This window comes from Delphinus delphis, chromosome 11, assembly GCF_949987515.2.
Source record: "Delphinus delphis chromosome 11, mDelDel1.2, whole genome shotgun sequence".
NCBI lineage: Eukaryota > Metazoa > Chordata > Mammalia > Artiodactyla > Delphinidae > Delphinus > Delphinus delphis.
In genome coordinates this window covers 10,184,516-10,202,470 of record NC_082693.1, presented here as the reverse complement: position 1 = coordinate 10,202,470, position 17,955 = coordinate 10,184,516, and the positions used below count along the sequence as shown (strand labels likewise).

Here is a 17,955-nt window from a genome sequence, read left to right as displayed (position 1 = left end):
AGATCTTATGTCCTGTCTTCAGATCGTGTATCCTAATTTTTTATATGGAAAGTATGGTAGCTAGTCTTACAATTTACTATCAACCAGTCAGCCGTGCTTAAAGGTCTTTTATTAAAATGGCTAATTACCTTACATTTCTCTTTGAGAAATCAAGTAGGGCTGTTTCATGGACAAAAAAAAGCCTTGAAGGGAACCTGGACCTGGCCTTCAGTGCATTGCCCTGAGCCCCAGACTTCTGTTGAATGTGGTTTCTTGGTGAGGACAATATCTATTAACACCCTCTCCCTACCACAAGTCATTGGGAAAACCCTTCAAGGAAAAATGGGTCTTTAAAACTGTTCTTTCATCTCACCTCTAAACCCCAGAAACGTTTCTCTGTGAGGTGTAGTGACAGGAGCCCTGGAGAGGGCCGGGAGGCCCTGCTGAGCCTGTCGCTGGTGTGCCCTCCCCTGCACCACCGGCCAGGTGGGATCGCTCTGGTTATTATGGATTCAATCGCTGTGCTTTCTCTTTCTGCTTAATAGATTCAGACCAAATTAAACCCTAATGATCGGACTGCAACCAGTCACCTCAATTTTAATTGAATGGCCCACAATGATACAGGCTTTTTCCCTATTAAAAAGTATACCTTTTTTTTTCCCCCCCTCACTGAATAGTAGGAAAAAAAAAGTTAAAATAAAGGCTGGGTAAAGTTAGAGTTGCTTGCTTATAATCATCTGAATGCCATAAGGTTTCTAGTAACCTGGTTACACATTCATTAGGGGACATCTTGTATATTCCTCAGTCAGGGTCATTTTGTGAAATACTAACAACGGAATAGCATCAAAATATGTCACTGATAGGTGGCCTGTCATCTTTTGGGAAAAAACAGGCTATGTTTATGTGTCATTAAATGCGCTACTTCTGGCTCATGTGAAAGTGTTATGTTTGCTCCATGTGCTCCCATAATGCTTTTGTAATGGAAATTCTAAAGTAAGTAACGACAGGGTCATTCCCAGTGGCCAGTAAGTCTGTATTCACAGATTTCTGTTAGTTTTTTCCATAGCTGACGCCTGTGTGTGTTTCCATCTGCCCAAGTTTTCCTCCCTTGCAGCCTCGTTACTTTAGTGGTACGACATTCAGGAACTTCTCACGTACCTACCGGGATTCCAGTAGCACGTCATTTGGGGGTAACACCCTAACCATGAGGCAGATTTGAGCTCTCTAACCCTCCGTGATCCCCAGCATATGAAGGGAACAAGGTTCAGTGTAGGAGTGGGGCTTGCTATGAGTTCCACCACATTTGACTAACGGTCAGGAGACGGGGAGGCCAGGGAAAGCCTGAGCTGGGATCAGCTGAAACCATCCTAAAATGAAAGAGAAATGGGGCCAGAGCTCTTTCCGGGTAGTAGTCATGTTTTCCTGCCAACACACAAGCCCTACTCATTGACAGATGACAACCGATCTAAGCGTCAAATAAGATTGTTAGTCTCAGGAATCAATCCGTGTAACACCATTTTAACAGGAGGCCTCATTCTTCTTTTCTTATCCAGAACTAAGAGGGAAAAAATGAATATGGTTTTTGCTCACAGAATGGATAACAGCAAGCCGCCTTTGGTTGTTCCTACACTTCTGGTGCCCCTCCAAAACCACAGCTGCACGGAAATGGCCTCCCCTCTGCTGAGCCAGGACCTGACGGCGCTTTACGAGGAGCACGGCTGGAGGAGTAATGGAACAGACCTGCGCTACAGACCTAACCCCGGGGAAGTGGCCACGGCCAGCATTTTCTTTGGGGCCCTGTGGCTGTTTTCTGTCTTTGGCAATTCCCTGGTGTGTTTGGTCATCCACCGGAGCAGGAGGACTCAGTCCACCACCAACTACTTCGTGGTGTCCCTGGCGTGTGCTGACCTGCTCGTCAGTGTGGCCGGCATGCCTTTCGTCCTGCTGCAGCTCGCCACCGGCCGGTGGGCCCTGGGCAGCGCCATGTGCAAGGCCGTGCGCTACCTTCAGTATCTCACCCCAGGCGTCCAGGTGTACGTTCTCCTCTCCATCTGCATAGACCGGTTCTACACCATCGTCTACCCTCTGAGCTTCAAGGTGTCCAGAGAAAAAGCCAAGAAGATGATTGCAGCGTCCTGGATCTTTGAGGCGGCCTTTGTGACCCCCGTGTTCTTTTTCTATGGCTCCAACTGGGACAGTCATTGTAACTATTTCCTCCCCTCCTCTTGGGAAGGAACCGCCTATACCGTCATCCATTTCTTGGTGAGCTTTGTGATTCCATCCGTCCTCATAATCTTATTTTACCAGAAGGTCATAAAATACATTTGGAGAATCGGCACCGATGGTCGAACAGTGAGGAGGACAACGAACATCGTCCCAAGGACAAAAGTGAAAACTGTCAAGATGTTCCTCATTTTAAATCTTCTGTTTTTGCTCTCCTGGCTGCCTTTTCATGTTGCTCAGCTGTGGCACCCCCATGAACGAGACTATAAGAAAAGTTCCCTTGTTTTTACAGCTATCACATGGATATCCTTTAGTTCCTCAGCCTCTAAACCTACTCTGTATTCCATTTATAATGCCAATTTTAGGAGAGGAATGAAAGAGACTTTCTGCATGTCCTCGATGAAGTGTTACCGAAGCAATGCCTACACTATCACAACCAGTTCACGGATGGCCAAAAAAAACTATGTCGGCGTCTCAGAAATCCTCCCCACGGCCAAAGCTGTAGCCAAAGACTCAAGCTATGGTTCATTTGACAGAGAAGCCAAGGAGAAAAAGCTTGCTTGGCCCATTAATTCAAATCTGCCCAATACTTTTGTCTGATTTCTCAGAATTCTTTCAATTACTGTTATGCACCAGAGATTAAAAACTTTAACTGTAAAAACAGAAGCTATTTATATATTTCTTTTCAATCAACTTTCTGAGGGAAATGTTTGATTTTGTAAAATGCACTCACTATTGATTTTAGTTTCTGTGTTTTTTATTTTAGTTGCTTTTTGTTTTCGAGGAAGCTTTCACCTTGAGCTTATGGTCAATGGTCCCTTTCCTGTATTAGTTACATACGTTAAAAAAAAAGAACGCTTTCCTACTTTTTAATTTACCAGTAGGTCCAAAAAGCATAAGCCATATACACAGTCTTTGATTAATGATTCAACCTGGTTTTATTCTGTTTCCTTTTTCTCCTCCCTACTGAAATTTTGTTAACTATGGGCTTCTGTTCCAAATGAAATCTGCTGTGTGACACATTTCAGAGACTTGAATTTCTCTACTAAGCAACATTTAGAAAGTCTTAATATTGTATATGTTTTTACATTACCTTCTGTCCGGATCTGTTCTGGAGAGCGCTCCGTATATTGGAATATATTGGAACTTGCTGGGTAGTCTTCTGTGATCGAATTATAATCAGGATTCTTAGGGAAAGAAAGCTTATAGAGTTGCCTAATTTTGGTCTCTGTCTCTTTTTCTGTCTCTCTTTCATTCTCCCTTAACCTAACCAGCTGATGATGCCTTGAAACATTTGAAGTGGCCGTGCTGTTTTCCTCACATCTGTGTCCCATCTAGGCTGTGTCCAGGATGTTTACGTCTCTTCTGAGTTAAACTCAAGAAAATGAGCAGGGACCCTGCCAGGGCAAGCCCAGAAAATGCCAAAGGGAGAAGTGCAGATGGGATCTCCCTGCACTCTGCAGTTCAGGCAGACACCTTTGGCTGCCCAGCGCTGCCCCTATACCCTAGGACAGCAAGTGCAAGGAGCGCTTTCTTCTTTCTCCTGGACACTCAGACGTGAGGCCGTTTCTCCAGCCAGCACTTCCTACCCCTCATCTCTCTCCAGGATGTATCATCATACCCTCACCAAGCTCAGACTCTTCTTTGGCTGTGGTAACTCGAGATTTTCTTCTCTGGTTGCCAGGTCTCCATTATTTCAAATCTAGGACTAGCACATTTTAAAGATGTACTTATTCAAACAGTAACGGGTTTACAGACAAGACTGGTGTGCATTTTCACACCCTAGTTAACGAGAATTGCAAATAATAATATCAGTTGTTCAGTGATTTTACCTGTATTATCTCACTTTATCCTCTCAAGTATTCTGTGATGTTCCTATTATCATCCCTACGTGACTTGCCCAAGTCGGAGTGTGACCGAGCTGTTTTTCACACTCAGGTCCCCTAACTGCAAGTCTGTTGCTCTTTCCTTGACAAGACAGGTTTCTCCCTATGGAATACATGAGTAGCCAAACCCATCCAGACCTCTGTGGGCCTAACGGCTGCTGCCTGCGTGGAAATCTTGAGGTCTGGGAGAACGTGGCATTCTTAACAGGAGAGTCTAGAAATTTAGTGAGCTGGCCCTCACCTTTTCCTTGGCTGTGGCTAGGTTCCTGGGCTGGTGGTGCTAAACGTCTGAAATGGGAAAGAAGCTGTACATCCCACCTCGCAGACACAGGGAAACAAGATTAGGCTTGGTATTTGGGGCAGAGAATGAGAACAATAAAGTATTCCATCCACAAAACATCTATAGAGCTGATGCATTTAAGTGGAGGTGCTTTCTTTAATCAAAGCCAGAAGATAAAAAGTGTCTTGTATTTTCTTCCTTTTCTTTCCCCTCCACATATTCTTCCTTATCCTATCAGCCAATGGCTGACCAGACAAAATGAGCCAGATGTTTATGTCACATGGCCCTGATATTTTGTGGTTCAGAGTTGTTAAAAAATAGAAGAGACCCTGCAGTACTTTTTTTTAAATTTATTTTTTAAAGTCAGATTGTAACAAGTAAAATTTCATTTACTTTAATTTTATTTATATATGTATTTTAGGTCTCAGTTTAAACCAAAAAAGACTAGATGATTACAAAGCTCCATTCTGTCCTTAATGTTCTGTGAGTTTACCCCAGTGGGTGGAAATTGAGTGAGACAACCTCTTACAAACTCTTGTTATCGAGATTAGTTTTTTTTTAAATCCCCCCAAATAATGACAAATTAAAGAGTGTTAATCAAATCACAATGGAGAGAGCTCTGAAGTCTCATGACCTATGATAATTCAGCTACATTTTCTCAGCATGTGGATAATTCATTTTATTTTATTTTTTTAGTTTAATATTTAGGATTCCTGTTGTCTCACTTGATCCTGAATTTGGAAGAAACTGGATGTAATGCACAGACTGATGAAGATTTGCATAAGTCCCAGCAGTACGGGAACAACATTCACCATACCTCACGTTTACCTGCCAAGCACAGGGAGGCAGGCTGTTGGGGGGAATAGGAAAACGACTCCAGTCTCCTTATCAGGCACATGACGAGATGCATCACGAATGTGGATTCATGTAGCTTCCAACCAGGAGTTCAGGAAAGCTAACGGGGAGCAGGGTTCTGAGGAGAGCAATTCCCCTCCCTGGCTCCAGGTGCCCACAGACCATCAGAGGAAGGGGCAGGGTCGCATCCTTTGAGGTGGAATTCAAATTTCTCCTTTCCTTCTAATCTTCAGTGAAATCATTAGTGCCACCAGCCTGCTGCCCAAAGTCCATCAGCACATCCTGCTCAGGTACACTTCCCTGTGGACCTTCCGTCACAGGTTTCCCCAGGGTGCCTGGGACCAATGAATGCCCTGGGCCAGAGTTCTCAGCAAGGGCAGTTTCATCCAGGGGGACCTCCACCAAGCATGTGGGGAGCAGAGTCATTTGCCAGATAAGGTTGGCACTCTTGGCTCTCCTGGTGGGCGCAGTGCTTCCCTTCTCCCTCCAGCCTTGCTGCTACCTGCCAAACTTGCTTTGAAGCAACAGAAGAAAGATCTGTTGGAGCTGCTGGACCAGGATCAGCTTCAAGGTTATGCTCCTTATAAAAACCACACGTAACAGAAGCAAAGAATTCGACTTTTAGAGTAGAAGGAATGGGACGTTGGGAGACCTAACCCAAGCCCCTCACTGTTTAGAAGAGCAAATTATGTCCAAGAGAGGTCAATGTAGGGGTAAACAAAAATGCCTTCTGCCGACCAGTCCAACATTCTTCAAATTTGCTGTGCCGCTGGCATGATGCATTCACTGGAGTGAACAAATCCTCACTGTGTTGGGAAGAATATGAAAAGAATAAATAATTCCCCATTGCTTAATGAACCTGCTAATTCATCTGGAGCAGAGACGACCTTAGGGGGCCGTGATTAGACAGCCATGGAAACGAACCAGCTTGGTGCCACTGTTTTGCAGAACGACCGCTTGGTGGCACTGTGGCCAGTAGGCAGACCCCAACAGCTCTTCACAGGGCCTGGCACACTGGCGATTTGGGGGAAAGTCCTCGTTGCATAGCAACAAGACAGTGAAAATTGCTGAGCACCCAGAGCAGCAGCTGCAGATTAACTGATCAGTGTGTTCAAAACACAAAGCATCTCAACATAGGAGGGAATTCCAAAATAATTAATACCCTTTACAGACATGAAATCACTAGTCAAAATATTATTTTAAACCCATTTTACAAATGGTAGCATTTTCGAAAAACCCCATCTCACCAAACACGCAGTTATGCCACCCACACTTACCAGGGCCCCTCTCTTTTCTCCTTTTATTATTTGACTCTCAGAATTTATGGATTCCATAGCAGTGTAATCTAGACTTTCCCTAAAAGTAAATGTTCCTGTGTTCCTGGTAGGTAGGCAGTTATATTTTTGGCCCGTCTCATTTCCCTCAGACCCTCTTGAATTTTTTGAGCCCCTACCTACAGTCTGGGCCATTCTGAATTGTTTGCTCAACTGAACACTTCTGTTCAAAAGCTTTGTCTTTCTCAGGAGAAGCCTCCTTATTATTTTTTTTAATTGAAGCATAGTTGATTTATAATGTTGTGTTAGTTTCAGGTGTAAACTGGACACCTGAAGGTAAAAGTACATATTCTTTTTTAGATTCTTTTCCATTATCGAATAGGTTATTACAAGATATTGAATATAGTTCCCTGTGCTATACAGTAGGTCCTTGTTGTTTATTTATTTTATATATAGTAGTGTGTATCTGTTAATTCCAAAGTCCTAATTTATCCCTCCCACTCCTTTCCCCTTTGGTAACCATGAGTTTGTTTTCTATGTCTGTGAATCTATTTCTGGTTTTTTTTAAATTTTTTATTTTATATTGGAGTATAGTAGATTTACAATGTTGTGTTTCTGCTGTACAGCAGAGTGAATCAGTTATACATATACAAATATCTATTCTTTTTCAGATTCTTTTCCCATATAGGTTATTACAGAATATTGAGTAGAGTTCCCTGTGCTATACAGTAGGACCTTGTTGTTTATCTATTTTGTATATAGTAGTTTGCATCTGCTAATCCCAAACTCCTAATTTATCCCTCCCCACATTTCCCCTTTGGTAAGCATAAATTTGTTTTCTATGTCTGTGAGTCTGTTTCTGTTTTGTAAATGTGTTCATTTGTATCATATCTTAGATTCCACATGTAAGTGATATCATATGATATTTGTCTTTTTCTGTCTGACTTACTAGAAGAAGCCTCTTTAAAAGTATTGCTTTTTAAAAACTCTCATCAACCCTAATTGAGTTATACAATTAGGATTCACCTATAATTTGAAGAATGTGTGATTTTAACTCTGCAGGAAAATGACCCCCAGAAATGCTGGGTGTGTGTATCTGGTTTCAGGGTTATGATGCAGGTCTGGAAGCTTGAGAACATCATCTGGTTTTCAGTGGCAGACAGTCAATATAGCAGTTTCAGCTGTTTGCCCACAACAGCTAGATATGGGGAATGAAAACTATAAGGGAATTCTGAATGAATCCTCTCTATTCTGCTTCCCTGCAATACCTTCCAAAGAGTGCTCTGTTTTAGGAGACTATATTCTGCTAGTAGGACCCTGAATGTGCTATGCGGACCATGGCATGGATACCTGGGCAGCAAAAGATCTGTGAAGAGTTTTATGGTGGAGAGGGTGGGGAGCACAGTGTCTGAGAAGAATGGATTTATACTCTATTCATCAGTCCAGACTCATTAAAATTCTGGGCTGATTCTCCAGGTAGATGGACTATATATACTTGAATGACCCTTTAAAAATTAGTAAAAACTGGGCACAAGACTCCAGTGACACCTCCAGCCAGCAAAGTTTTCCTTAATCACAAGTATGATGGTTGTTTTCAAGGGCTCTGGAATCAACTTCTGTGTTGAAGCTCAGGTTCTGCTTACCACCTGTTTAACCAGCAAATTCTCAAACCCCAGCTTCTCTATTTTTAAAATGGGGAAAATAACATGCCTACCTGTATTAGGGTTCTCCAGGAAGAGCAGAACCAATAGGACATAGATGACAGATAGATAGGTGGATAGATGACAGTATTTTAAGAAGTTGGTTCTTGCAATTAAGGGGGTCAGCCAGCTTGAAGTTTGTAGGGTGGGTGGCAGGCTGGAAACTCAGGTAGTTGCTGCAGTCTTCAGTTTGAAATCTAGGGCAGGCCAGCAGGCAGGATTTGATGCTACAGTCTTGAGGCAGAATTTCTTCTTAGGGAAACCTCATTTTTGTTTGCTCTTAAGGCCTTTAACCGAGTAGATAACCATATTATCAAGGATAATCTTAAAGTCAGTTGGTTGTAGCTGTTGAGCACATCTACAAAATACCTTCACTGCAACACCTAGGTTAGTGTTGATTAAATAACTTGGTATTCTACTGTAGCTGACATGTAAGACTATCATACCACCTTATAGGATGTAATAAAATGAGCCCAGACCCATGTAAATTATTCATTCAGTGCATTACCAAACACATGGGAAGCCCTCAAAAAAGGTTTTCTATTGTTGTTATTTGAATTTAGTTGTTGCTAACCCAATGGATTTTTCCATTTTCAAGTTCTTCAGCACCTATTGCTATGTGCTAACTAGTAGAAACAGTTTTTTAATACCATTCTCAAATTGTGGCATCGTTTTCCTTCTTTAGCTTTTTTTCTTTTCTTTCTTTTTTAGTTCTGCTAATATTTTGCAGACTCAGGGGGAAGGAACACCTGGGAACAGGAACTTGAATGGGAGGTAGGTGACAGAGCTACTTCTATTCACTCACTCCAAAGGGGATTTTTTTGAACTATTAAGAAGGCATGGTCTAAATTCAGGATATGAAAACACTTGAGAATGCAGCCTTTTACCATCATTCTTGTGTTGCGATTTCCACATATACAATAGAAAGAACTGATGGAGGGAAATCAGTTTCAACTGTTAATTTAACCATTCTAGTCAAATATAAGAAAAACCGGTGAAACGGGACTTAAGTCACTCTTGGCCATAGTTAATTGTAGGCAACTCTGTAGCTAAAAACATGTAACCATTATATATTTTCAGTTGAACCATAAGTGAATTGTACTGTAACTCGAAACAAATCTAAGTGAAATCAAGTGAAATTGAAGTCAAGATAGTTTTTTTTTGTTTTGTTTTGTTTTTTTAAAGCTATTTGATAATTGGAGTGAAGGGGCAAAGAAACACAATGAAAATCCAGACTCAAACTTACAAACACAAATATTGTAAGGAACTTTTAAGTTTATTTTAAGAAAAATTTAAACCAGCTAAATGGTTTATGGTTTTGTTTTTTTAAGAAAAGATATGTGAGTATACTGTTTGGAGGACTAAGGGGAAAAACACTGCCTATATTTATCCGTTTTGTGGTTTAAAGAAACCCTCAACTACAGCAGGCCACATATTAAAACTCAATGTAATTTCATAGACTAGGTAGAGATCTCCAATAGCACCTGCTTCCGTTTTTTGGTTTATATGAGCTGTCACACCTTGTGGAAGGTGAAAGTGAGACCTTGCCCTGTGGCGGCTAAGATCACCTGCAGGCTGGATGCACGCAGGCTGGGTGCAGCGGCGTTCATCACCTGGCCTCAGGAAACTGCTAGTGATCTTAGTGGTATTATCCCAACCTGGCTCCACCTGTCCCAGAACTGACCCCACAGACTAAGTTTGACTCTTCACTCCCTAGTCACCCTCACGTTTACTCAGGAGACTGAGGTATATTAACCAGAGGCCAGTGTATTGATTTTCAAGGGGATATATTCCTTTCCAATGACCAGAATGCTTAGATGACTTATTCAGGGCACATTCTTACTGATTTTGGAATAATTGGGAATCTGGAAGTTGCTTGGTGAATATGGGATCTGACAAAAAGAAGTATGGTTATTTTTTTGTTTGTTATTATTTGGAAGATATTTTAAACTAGTTTATTTTTATAAGTTGAATATGAAATCTATATTTCACATGGAAAAAAATGGAACGATTGTATTAGTTATCTATTATTGCATATTACCCCCAAATTTGACAGATTATAATAACCCACATTTTTTAAAATCTCATAACTTCTGTGAGCAGGAATCTGGATACAGCTTAACTGTGTCCTCTGATTCACAAGGCTGCAGTCACAGGGTTAGGGTCAGGGTCTCATCTGAAGGTTCAGTGGAGGTAGCATCTGCTTGCAGGATCACGTGGTTGTTGTTGGAATTCACTTCCTTAGGGGCCTGAGGTTTGAGGGGCATTACTATTTACTTTTTGTCATTAACTCTATACCTTCTTTTCCTGTGGTATCGGCAAGCATGGTGTTCATTCCACTGAAGTGGGAAAACCCAGAACTCAGTGTGGGCTTTTGGCCTGCTGGTTCTGGGTTATCCAAGGCTACCTAGTGGAGGCACAGGCGTCGTCATTTCTAGCCTGCTGACTTGACCAGGTTCGGGGCTGTAAAGTTCGGGGCTTGTCAGGCACTGTTTGCCTCTCAGGAAAGGGGCGCTGAGGCATGGCAGGATTGAATTGGGTTCTGTTGGATCTCAGGAGATTTTTCCTGCTCAAATACTTATCTAACTGCAGAGTCAAAATGGCCTGTAAGCCAAAGCTGACTGTCCAATTGCAGCCCAACCCCCAGCCCTGGAGTGTTGGGAGCACTGTGTCACAAAGCAATAGGTAAGTTAGTTGTACCCACTCTGACCCCAAGGCTTGCTTTAAGAATTCAGCTGATCTGCCTCCCAGTTATTTCTGGAGTTCACCTGGGTAGTTCTCTGCAACCCATAACCGTTTCTGAGTCACGACCACCATCTGTCTTGTGAAGTAATCTGAATTTGACATGGATGCCTCCAAACTTCCTAGAGACTTACAAAGAGTCCTTCCAGCTCCATGTGTCCTCCAGTCAGATACGTGGGGCCTCAAATGTGGCTGCTCGGGTCAGGGCCATGTTGGCCTACACCAGGCCTTTACAGTGGTCGGCTGGAAACCAACTCTCTGGCAGGGGAGGGAAATCCCTGATTGGTAGCATTTACTGATTTCTGTGGTGTCAGTACTCCCATCATTGCTGATTAAAAGCTACCAATCTGATGTCACTCAGCATGGAGTTGGGATAGATGCACATGATTGGCTTTCTTCTGGGGCCAGCAATACACCAGCTGCAGCACACTGTCGTTTTGCACGTTTTATGAAAGGCACCCTCCACGTAGAGGGATTAAGAAAGGCTCCTCTCTGGGCAGACCTGCACCATACGTGTGACCCGGTGAGCAATGGCAGGCACCCTTTCCTCCTCACGTGGCTTGTTGAAAGGAACGTGAGGTCGATTTTAGGCCTCCTCAACTGGGTGCCTTTGTGCAGTGCACATTCAGCACAACCTCACACAGCAGTCCCGCCTCGATTCATGATACTGTGTAATTAAGTAAAATAGATGGAATGAGGGAAAAGTGAGCCAGGTTACCTAGCAGCCTGAAAACCTGCTTATACAGATGATAGGATTACTGCCAGGTGGAACATTAACTTCTTAAAATTAATCTAGTTAATAGAAGGCTATTATTGCTAAGAAGAGCCCCCAACTATACACCATTCCAGGGATAGACATAATGATATGGCTAAAAAGACTTCAGAAACATGAGGCCTGCAACAATACATGTTTAGATTCCAGACCATTAAAATATATTTATCGTTAGTGATTTAAATCTTAATAGTCAAACCCAGGCACACATGAATATTTAAAATATAACGTAATTCTTTACTACTTAAGAAGTAGATTCTCATAACTCTATTTAGCCTACCAATTACTCTGGAAATTATCCTCCCACTTTCTTACATATGAGGAAATAAGCCGAGAGAGTACATAATTCAAAGTGACGCAAAAAATGGATTCAAGACCAGTTCTGCCTAAATCTCATACTCTTTTTACTATGCTTATACAGACATACTTCAGTATTGTGAAACAGACAACCTGAAATGGCTCCAGTGAAGATATTTTATTTTTCATAAAAATATAATTGTACAATGCTCTTCAGAGAAAGAAAAATTCCTTCAATGCCCCAAAATACCATGTGATTTAGTAGTAATTTTCCTCTCTTTTAAAACTAAAAATGTAATTGATAATGTGCAACTGATTTCTTGTGAAACATCGCATTTACGTTTTTAAATTTTATTTGCCTTTATTTTAACTAAGTCCAGTTTAAACCTATGCTTTTTGGAACAACCCAAATCAAGCCTACCAATTCAAAGATGATAAAATAAAATGCTAAATGGTGATGCTGATAAATGCTGTCAGTCAGCTGGTAAACAGTGATATGAACTTGCTGCAGCATGAAAGATCCTGATTTAGATACATTAGGAAGATTTTAGATACAATAGAAAAAAATTTAAGAACTTCAACTATATCCTAAAATTTGATCTAGTCAAACTTATTTCATATTATACTCAGTTGCTCTAGTATACAACGGATCTATGCTAAATTAACAACAGAATATGACTGGTCTAAATACGTAAATTTATTTTCCCCCTTACCTTCCTTTCTTTGGGAAAAGGAAAAAGGAAATATTACTCTGTGTACTCAGAGAGCAAGGAGAACAGCAGAACAGATGAAGGGGGACTGAGCTCGCTGACTCTTCCACCCGCTTCTGTTCTCTCTCAGCCGGTATGTTGTCCTTATAGGTGAGTGAGAGATGCTAGGATTTCAGCATGCTGCTCCTTAACTGGAATGGGGCAAGAAATGCTCCAGCTGTTTGAATCAGTGACGTTTATTAACATGCTTCAAGTGGCCAAAGCGCGCAACCAGCACAATACCCAAAGCAATCAGAACACTCCTTTTTAAGACCAAGAATTTTTCTCTCGGTTTGATCTACTCCAAAATACCAAATAGATAGGTTTAGGATTAAACTGAAATAAACTGTAATTTACTTTCACCCAGAATTACACATCGGCTACCTGAGGACAAAGTCACTGCTCTTGTAAAGATACTGAAGGGAAGGGGAGTAGCTCAAATGAGCCTAAAATTTAAAATCACAACCAGAGAAGAAACACTTCAAGCACAATGGGGACATTCCATTGAAGAGCCACATTCATTTGGAATGTTTGTTTTGAAAACAACTCTTTTGGGGAATTCAAAAGGTACTGAACAAAGCAACGTAGAGTAAGTCTTGGGCTGTTTTGCAAAATAAAAATATACATTTGAGTAGACCAGATGGCAAAAACATACCCATTACAATCTGAACACTATATTTAAAAAACTTAAATTCTGAAGGCCTGAACATTAACAATCTTTAATCTATCTATATTTGTGATCCTAAAAAGACATTAAATACTCTTAAACCCCCAGTCCTCCAAAACACAGAGAGGCCCAACAGACTGGGCTAGTGGTATATCAGTTGTCACACAGTACTAGACTAGAGATCTGAGTCTGCGACCTAAGCACAAGAGATCTTCAGGAACTCAGGCTTAAGGGAAGCACTTAATTCAAATGCATGGCCTCAGAGAAGGAGGGAGGTACCTCATCACCTGAAACTATGTGGTCCATCTCATGTTCCCCCTCACAGTCAAGCTAGACTATGATGCCTCCTCTTAAACTACTTCGTAACAAAACACATATTGTTTGGAAGCCAAATGTTTGCTTCATTAGAGCAAAGAGCAATTACAATTTAGCAGCAACAGAGAACACAACTCCTGATTTAAGGACGGGAAAGAGAAGAGAGAGTGTTAAAGTGTCCCAGTGGGGACATCAAAAGATTCCCAGATCTGAGTGTATCATATTGAGTGTGACTCCTCAACCATCACTCCATTTGGTAGCCAGGAAGAAAGCAAAGGTAGTTGTGGTGGGAACTGGAGGGAACTCCTCTGCCTTCTGCCCCTCCTGCCAGGCCCCCTGGCGACTCTGCTTCAGTGCTTCACTCCAGAGTGGAGGCATGGCCAGGGCTGAATCGGATGCACACCCACAGTGTGTTTCTCTCTGGCTCAGAATACATTCATAAGGAAACTCAAATCAGGGAAGAAACTAAGTGTTCTGGTTATGGCTACCGCCATTAGATCCACCAGCAATGTGTCCCTCATTTCGTTCCAGATCTCTTGAGGCAGAAACTCCATCTCAGCAGCTAATTTCATCCTATTTTCTTTAGAAAAATTCTCCAAATTAGGTGATTACACAACGAAATGTGTGTGAACATTCACTCCTGCCCTCCCCATATACATATATAGACATACAATAGAAACACACTGTATGGGTTGTCAAGACGATGTATGTTACTGAAATGCCTAACAGGTTACTTCTTATTTAAAAATAAAGTTTGACTAATTATTCTCCAAGTACAGATTAGGCCCTAGCAAACCTGTATAAATACAGTTAGAAAAGACAGCAACAAAAGTTTTAAATAGAGGCTATCTTAAGGGCTTCCTTGATGGATTTTGTTAATGTGTACATTATTTAAAACGGGCATATCATTATGGATTATAAAAATAGAAATGTATAAATTTGTTAATACATATTCACAGCTTATGCTGGAATGGCTCACAGGAGAAATGGTTCATGCAGAAAATAAACATTACTCAAGTAAATATAAAGGAATAAGATTAGGTCCATAAAGGCTGAGAACTTATAGTCAGTAATCAGCCCATTTGGTTTCTCTTTGTAGGGCAATCAAAAACATGAAAGGAAGTGACACCTAGACACACATACACATACAATTACATGAATTACATGGAAAGAATATAAATTAACCAATAAAGCAATGTGGAATTGAGGTGCAAAAAATATAATCTTCACTCATTCTCTCTACTGTACTTTCAAGCATTGCAACATGTTAAATGCCATGGGTGGCAATACCAACCAGAACAGGTCTGAATGTCTGTAAATTTTCTAAGTGTTGAAAACTAAAGCAAAATCCTTTGAGATCTATGATCACACATTTTGGTAGAAATTGCAAATTTACAGAGATGACTGAGCAGTAGGTAGTAAATGGAGCCAAGAAGTACAATCTTGCCTATTCATCCTCCAATAAGAATCAGAATATTGGCTTCAATCACTGACTCATCATTTTATATGCTCTTCACCCTGAAAAATAAAGTTACCAATGTAAGAATGCTTTTTTTTTTTTTAATATACTTATTTATTTATTTATTTATTTATTTGGGGCTGCCTTGGGTCTTCGTTGCTATGCGCGGGCTTTCTCTAGTTGCGGTGAGCGGGGCCTACTCCTCCTTGCAGTACACAGGCTACTCATCTCAGTGGCTTCTCTTGTTGCGGAGCATGGGCTCCAGGTGCGCGGGCTTCAGTAGTGGCACGCAGGCTCAGTAGTTGTGGCGCACGGGCTTAGTTGCTCCGTGGCATGTGGGATCTTCCCGGACCAGGGCTCGAACCCGTGTCCCCTGCACTGGCAGGTGGATTCTTAACCACTGCACCACCAGGCACAGGGAAGTCTCAAGAATGCTTTTAAAGTCAATGAAGTTCGGTTAATCTGTTTTAAAATGCATGCTTTTTTTTTTTTAATTTAGTATCTACGGGAAGGCTATTTTCAAATACAGACTGAAAGAAAACTGAACTGTTTTGGCTTTTTTTCATTAATTGAATTTAGATTAAGGCAAATGTTACCTCATCTAATAACAGCTATAAAAAGCCAATCCTTCAGTTTTATAAAAAATTTTTTAAAAGATAAAAAGTTTGTAACATTTCCTTATAACTATTTTCAAGTGCTCCCAAAGCAATCACAATGATGAAGAAATCAACATATGGCATCTTCATTCTAAAACCTTAACACTCTGTCCAACAAATGGTGCTGAGACAACTGTATATTCACATGCAAAAGAATTAAGCTGGACTTCTATCTCTCACCATATAGAAAAATTAACTCAATAGATCAATGATCTAAATATAAGGCCTAAAACCATAAAACTCTTAGGAGACAACACAGGGCAAATCTTCATGACCTTCGATTTGGCAATGGGTTGTTAGATATGGTACCCAAAGCATGAACAACAAAACTAAAAATGGTCTTCCTCAAAATTAAAGTCTTTTGTCCACCAAAGGATACTATCAAGAAAGCGAAAAAACCTACAGAATGGGAGAAATATGTGTAATCATATATCTGATAAAGGTCTAGAATCCAGAATATATAAAGAACTCTTACAATTCAACAACATAATGAAAGACAATTAAAACATGGGCAAGGGACATAAAGAGACATTTTTTCAAAGAAGACATACAAATGGCCAACAAGCACATGAAAAGTTGCTCAATGTCATCAGTCATTAGGGAAATGTAAATCAAAACCACAATCAGATGCCACTTCACTAGGAAGGCTACAGTTTTCAAAAATGGAAAATAAAAAGTGTTGACAAGACACAGAGAAATGGGAAACTTCATATACTATGGTGGTAATGTAAAATATTTCAGCCACTGTGGAAAACAGTTTTTGGTTCCTCTAAAAGTTAAATATAGGCACTTCCCTGGTGGTCGAGTGGGTAAGACTCCGTGCTCCCAATGCAGCGGGCCTGGGTTTGATCCCTGGTCAGGGAACTAGATCCCACATACATGATGAAACTAAGAAGTCAGCACGCCGCAACTAAGACCCGGCATAGCCGAAATAAAAATAAATAAATAAATATTTTAAAAAATAAATAAAAGTTAAATATAGAATTACCATATGACCCGGCAATTCCACTTCTAGGTATATACCCAAAACAACTGAAAACAGGTACTCAAATACATACTTGTACATGCATGTTTATAGTAGCACTGTTCACAATAGCAAAAGGTAGAAACAGATACCCATCAGTGGATAAATGGATAACAAATTGTGGTATACATATACAATGGAATATTATGCAGTCATAAAATGGAATGAAGTACTGATACATGCTACAAGGTGGATGAACCTGGAAAACATTATGCTAGGTCAAAGAAGTCAGACACAGAAAGTCACACAGTGTGATTCCATTTATACGAAATATGCAGAGGAGGTAAATCCATAGAGACAGAATGCAGATTCATAGTTAACAGGGGCTGGAGGGAGGGGGTAACAGCGAGCAACCTGCTAATGCATTTGGAGTTTTCTTTTGGGGTGATAAAATGTTTTCTAACCAGACGGAGGTGGTAGTTGTACAACACTGTGAATGTACTAAATTCCTCTGAATTGTGACTTTAAAATGATTAATTTTGTTATGTGAATTTCTCCTTAATTAAAAAAAAATCCTTACAGGTGATGGGCTACTGTACTAGATAGAGCCTGAACTAGGTGAGGACAGGTTCTACCATTATGGCTGTGTGACCTTGGGCACCTTACCAAGCAGCACCTGTGCTATTTCTTCATCTATAAAATAAAAAGTACAATTATACTTCACACAATTACTGGAGGAAATAATTACGATAAACGTAAGTGAAAATACTTTGTAAATCAAAATCAAAGGTATTGTTATTATTAACAGTAACTAGGGAATTCCCTGGCATTCCGGGGGTTAGGACTTGGTGCTTTCACTGCCAAGGGTGCAGGTTCAATCCCTGGTCGGGGAACTAAGATCCCGCAAGCCGTGCAGTGCGGCCAAAACAATAACTAGACTGGTACACTCTCACTTATTGAGTGAGTCTACTTTAGAATTTTCCCATGAATTTATCAGTTGCTCTTTATAGTCCCCATGTATAACGCATTTCAATATTTAGAATCTAACACCAGTTCACTTGCTTATTAGTGTATTACAAATGACATCAGCATTTTATTTTATTTGAAGACACAGCAAGGAAAGTGGTCAACAGAAAG

The 17,955-nt window shown here is 40.8% G+C and overlaps 2 protein-coding genes across 6 annotated transcripts in view; one reads left to right on the top strand and one right to left on the bottom strand.

Annotated features, from left to right (window-relative positions):
- Positions 1-6,403, top strand: part of GPR19 (G protein-coupled receptor 19) — a 34,814-nt gene extending 28,411 nt beyond the window's left edge. For 4 of the 5 annotated variants that reach the window (XM_060024319.1, XM_060024316.1, XM_060024318.1 and 1 more), the window contains one exon: positions 1,533-3,692. In XM_060024319.1, the coding sequence (XP_059880302.1) occupies positions 1,549-2,802 (1,254 nt within the window). In that variant the 5' untranslated portion in view covers positions 1,533-1,548 and the 3' untranslated portion in view covers positions 2,803-3,692. Of the gene's footprint in view, positions 1-1,532; positions 3,693-5,064 lie in introns of those variants that run through there. The other variant, XR_011246654.1, reaches the window with a different exon arrangement.
- A 3,944-nt stretch (positions 6,404-10,347) lies between these two features.
- The window catches only part of CREBL2 (cAMP responsive element binding protein like 2), a 30,400-nt gene continuing 22,792 nt past the window's right edge, over positions 10,348-17,955 (bottom strand). Inside the window, exon 3 of the mRNA XM_069541224.1 lies at positions 10,348-10,446. Within this exon, the coding sequence (XP_069397325.1) occupies positions 10,348-10,446 (99 nt within the window). The remainder of the gene's footprint in view (positions 10,447-17,955) is intronic.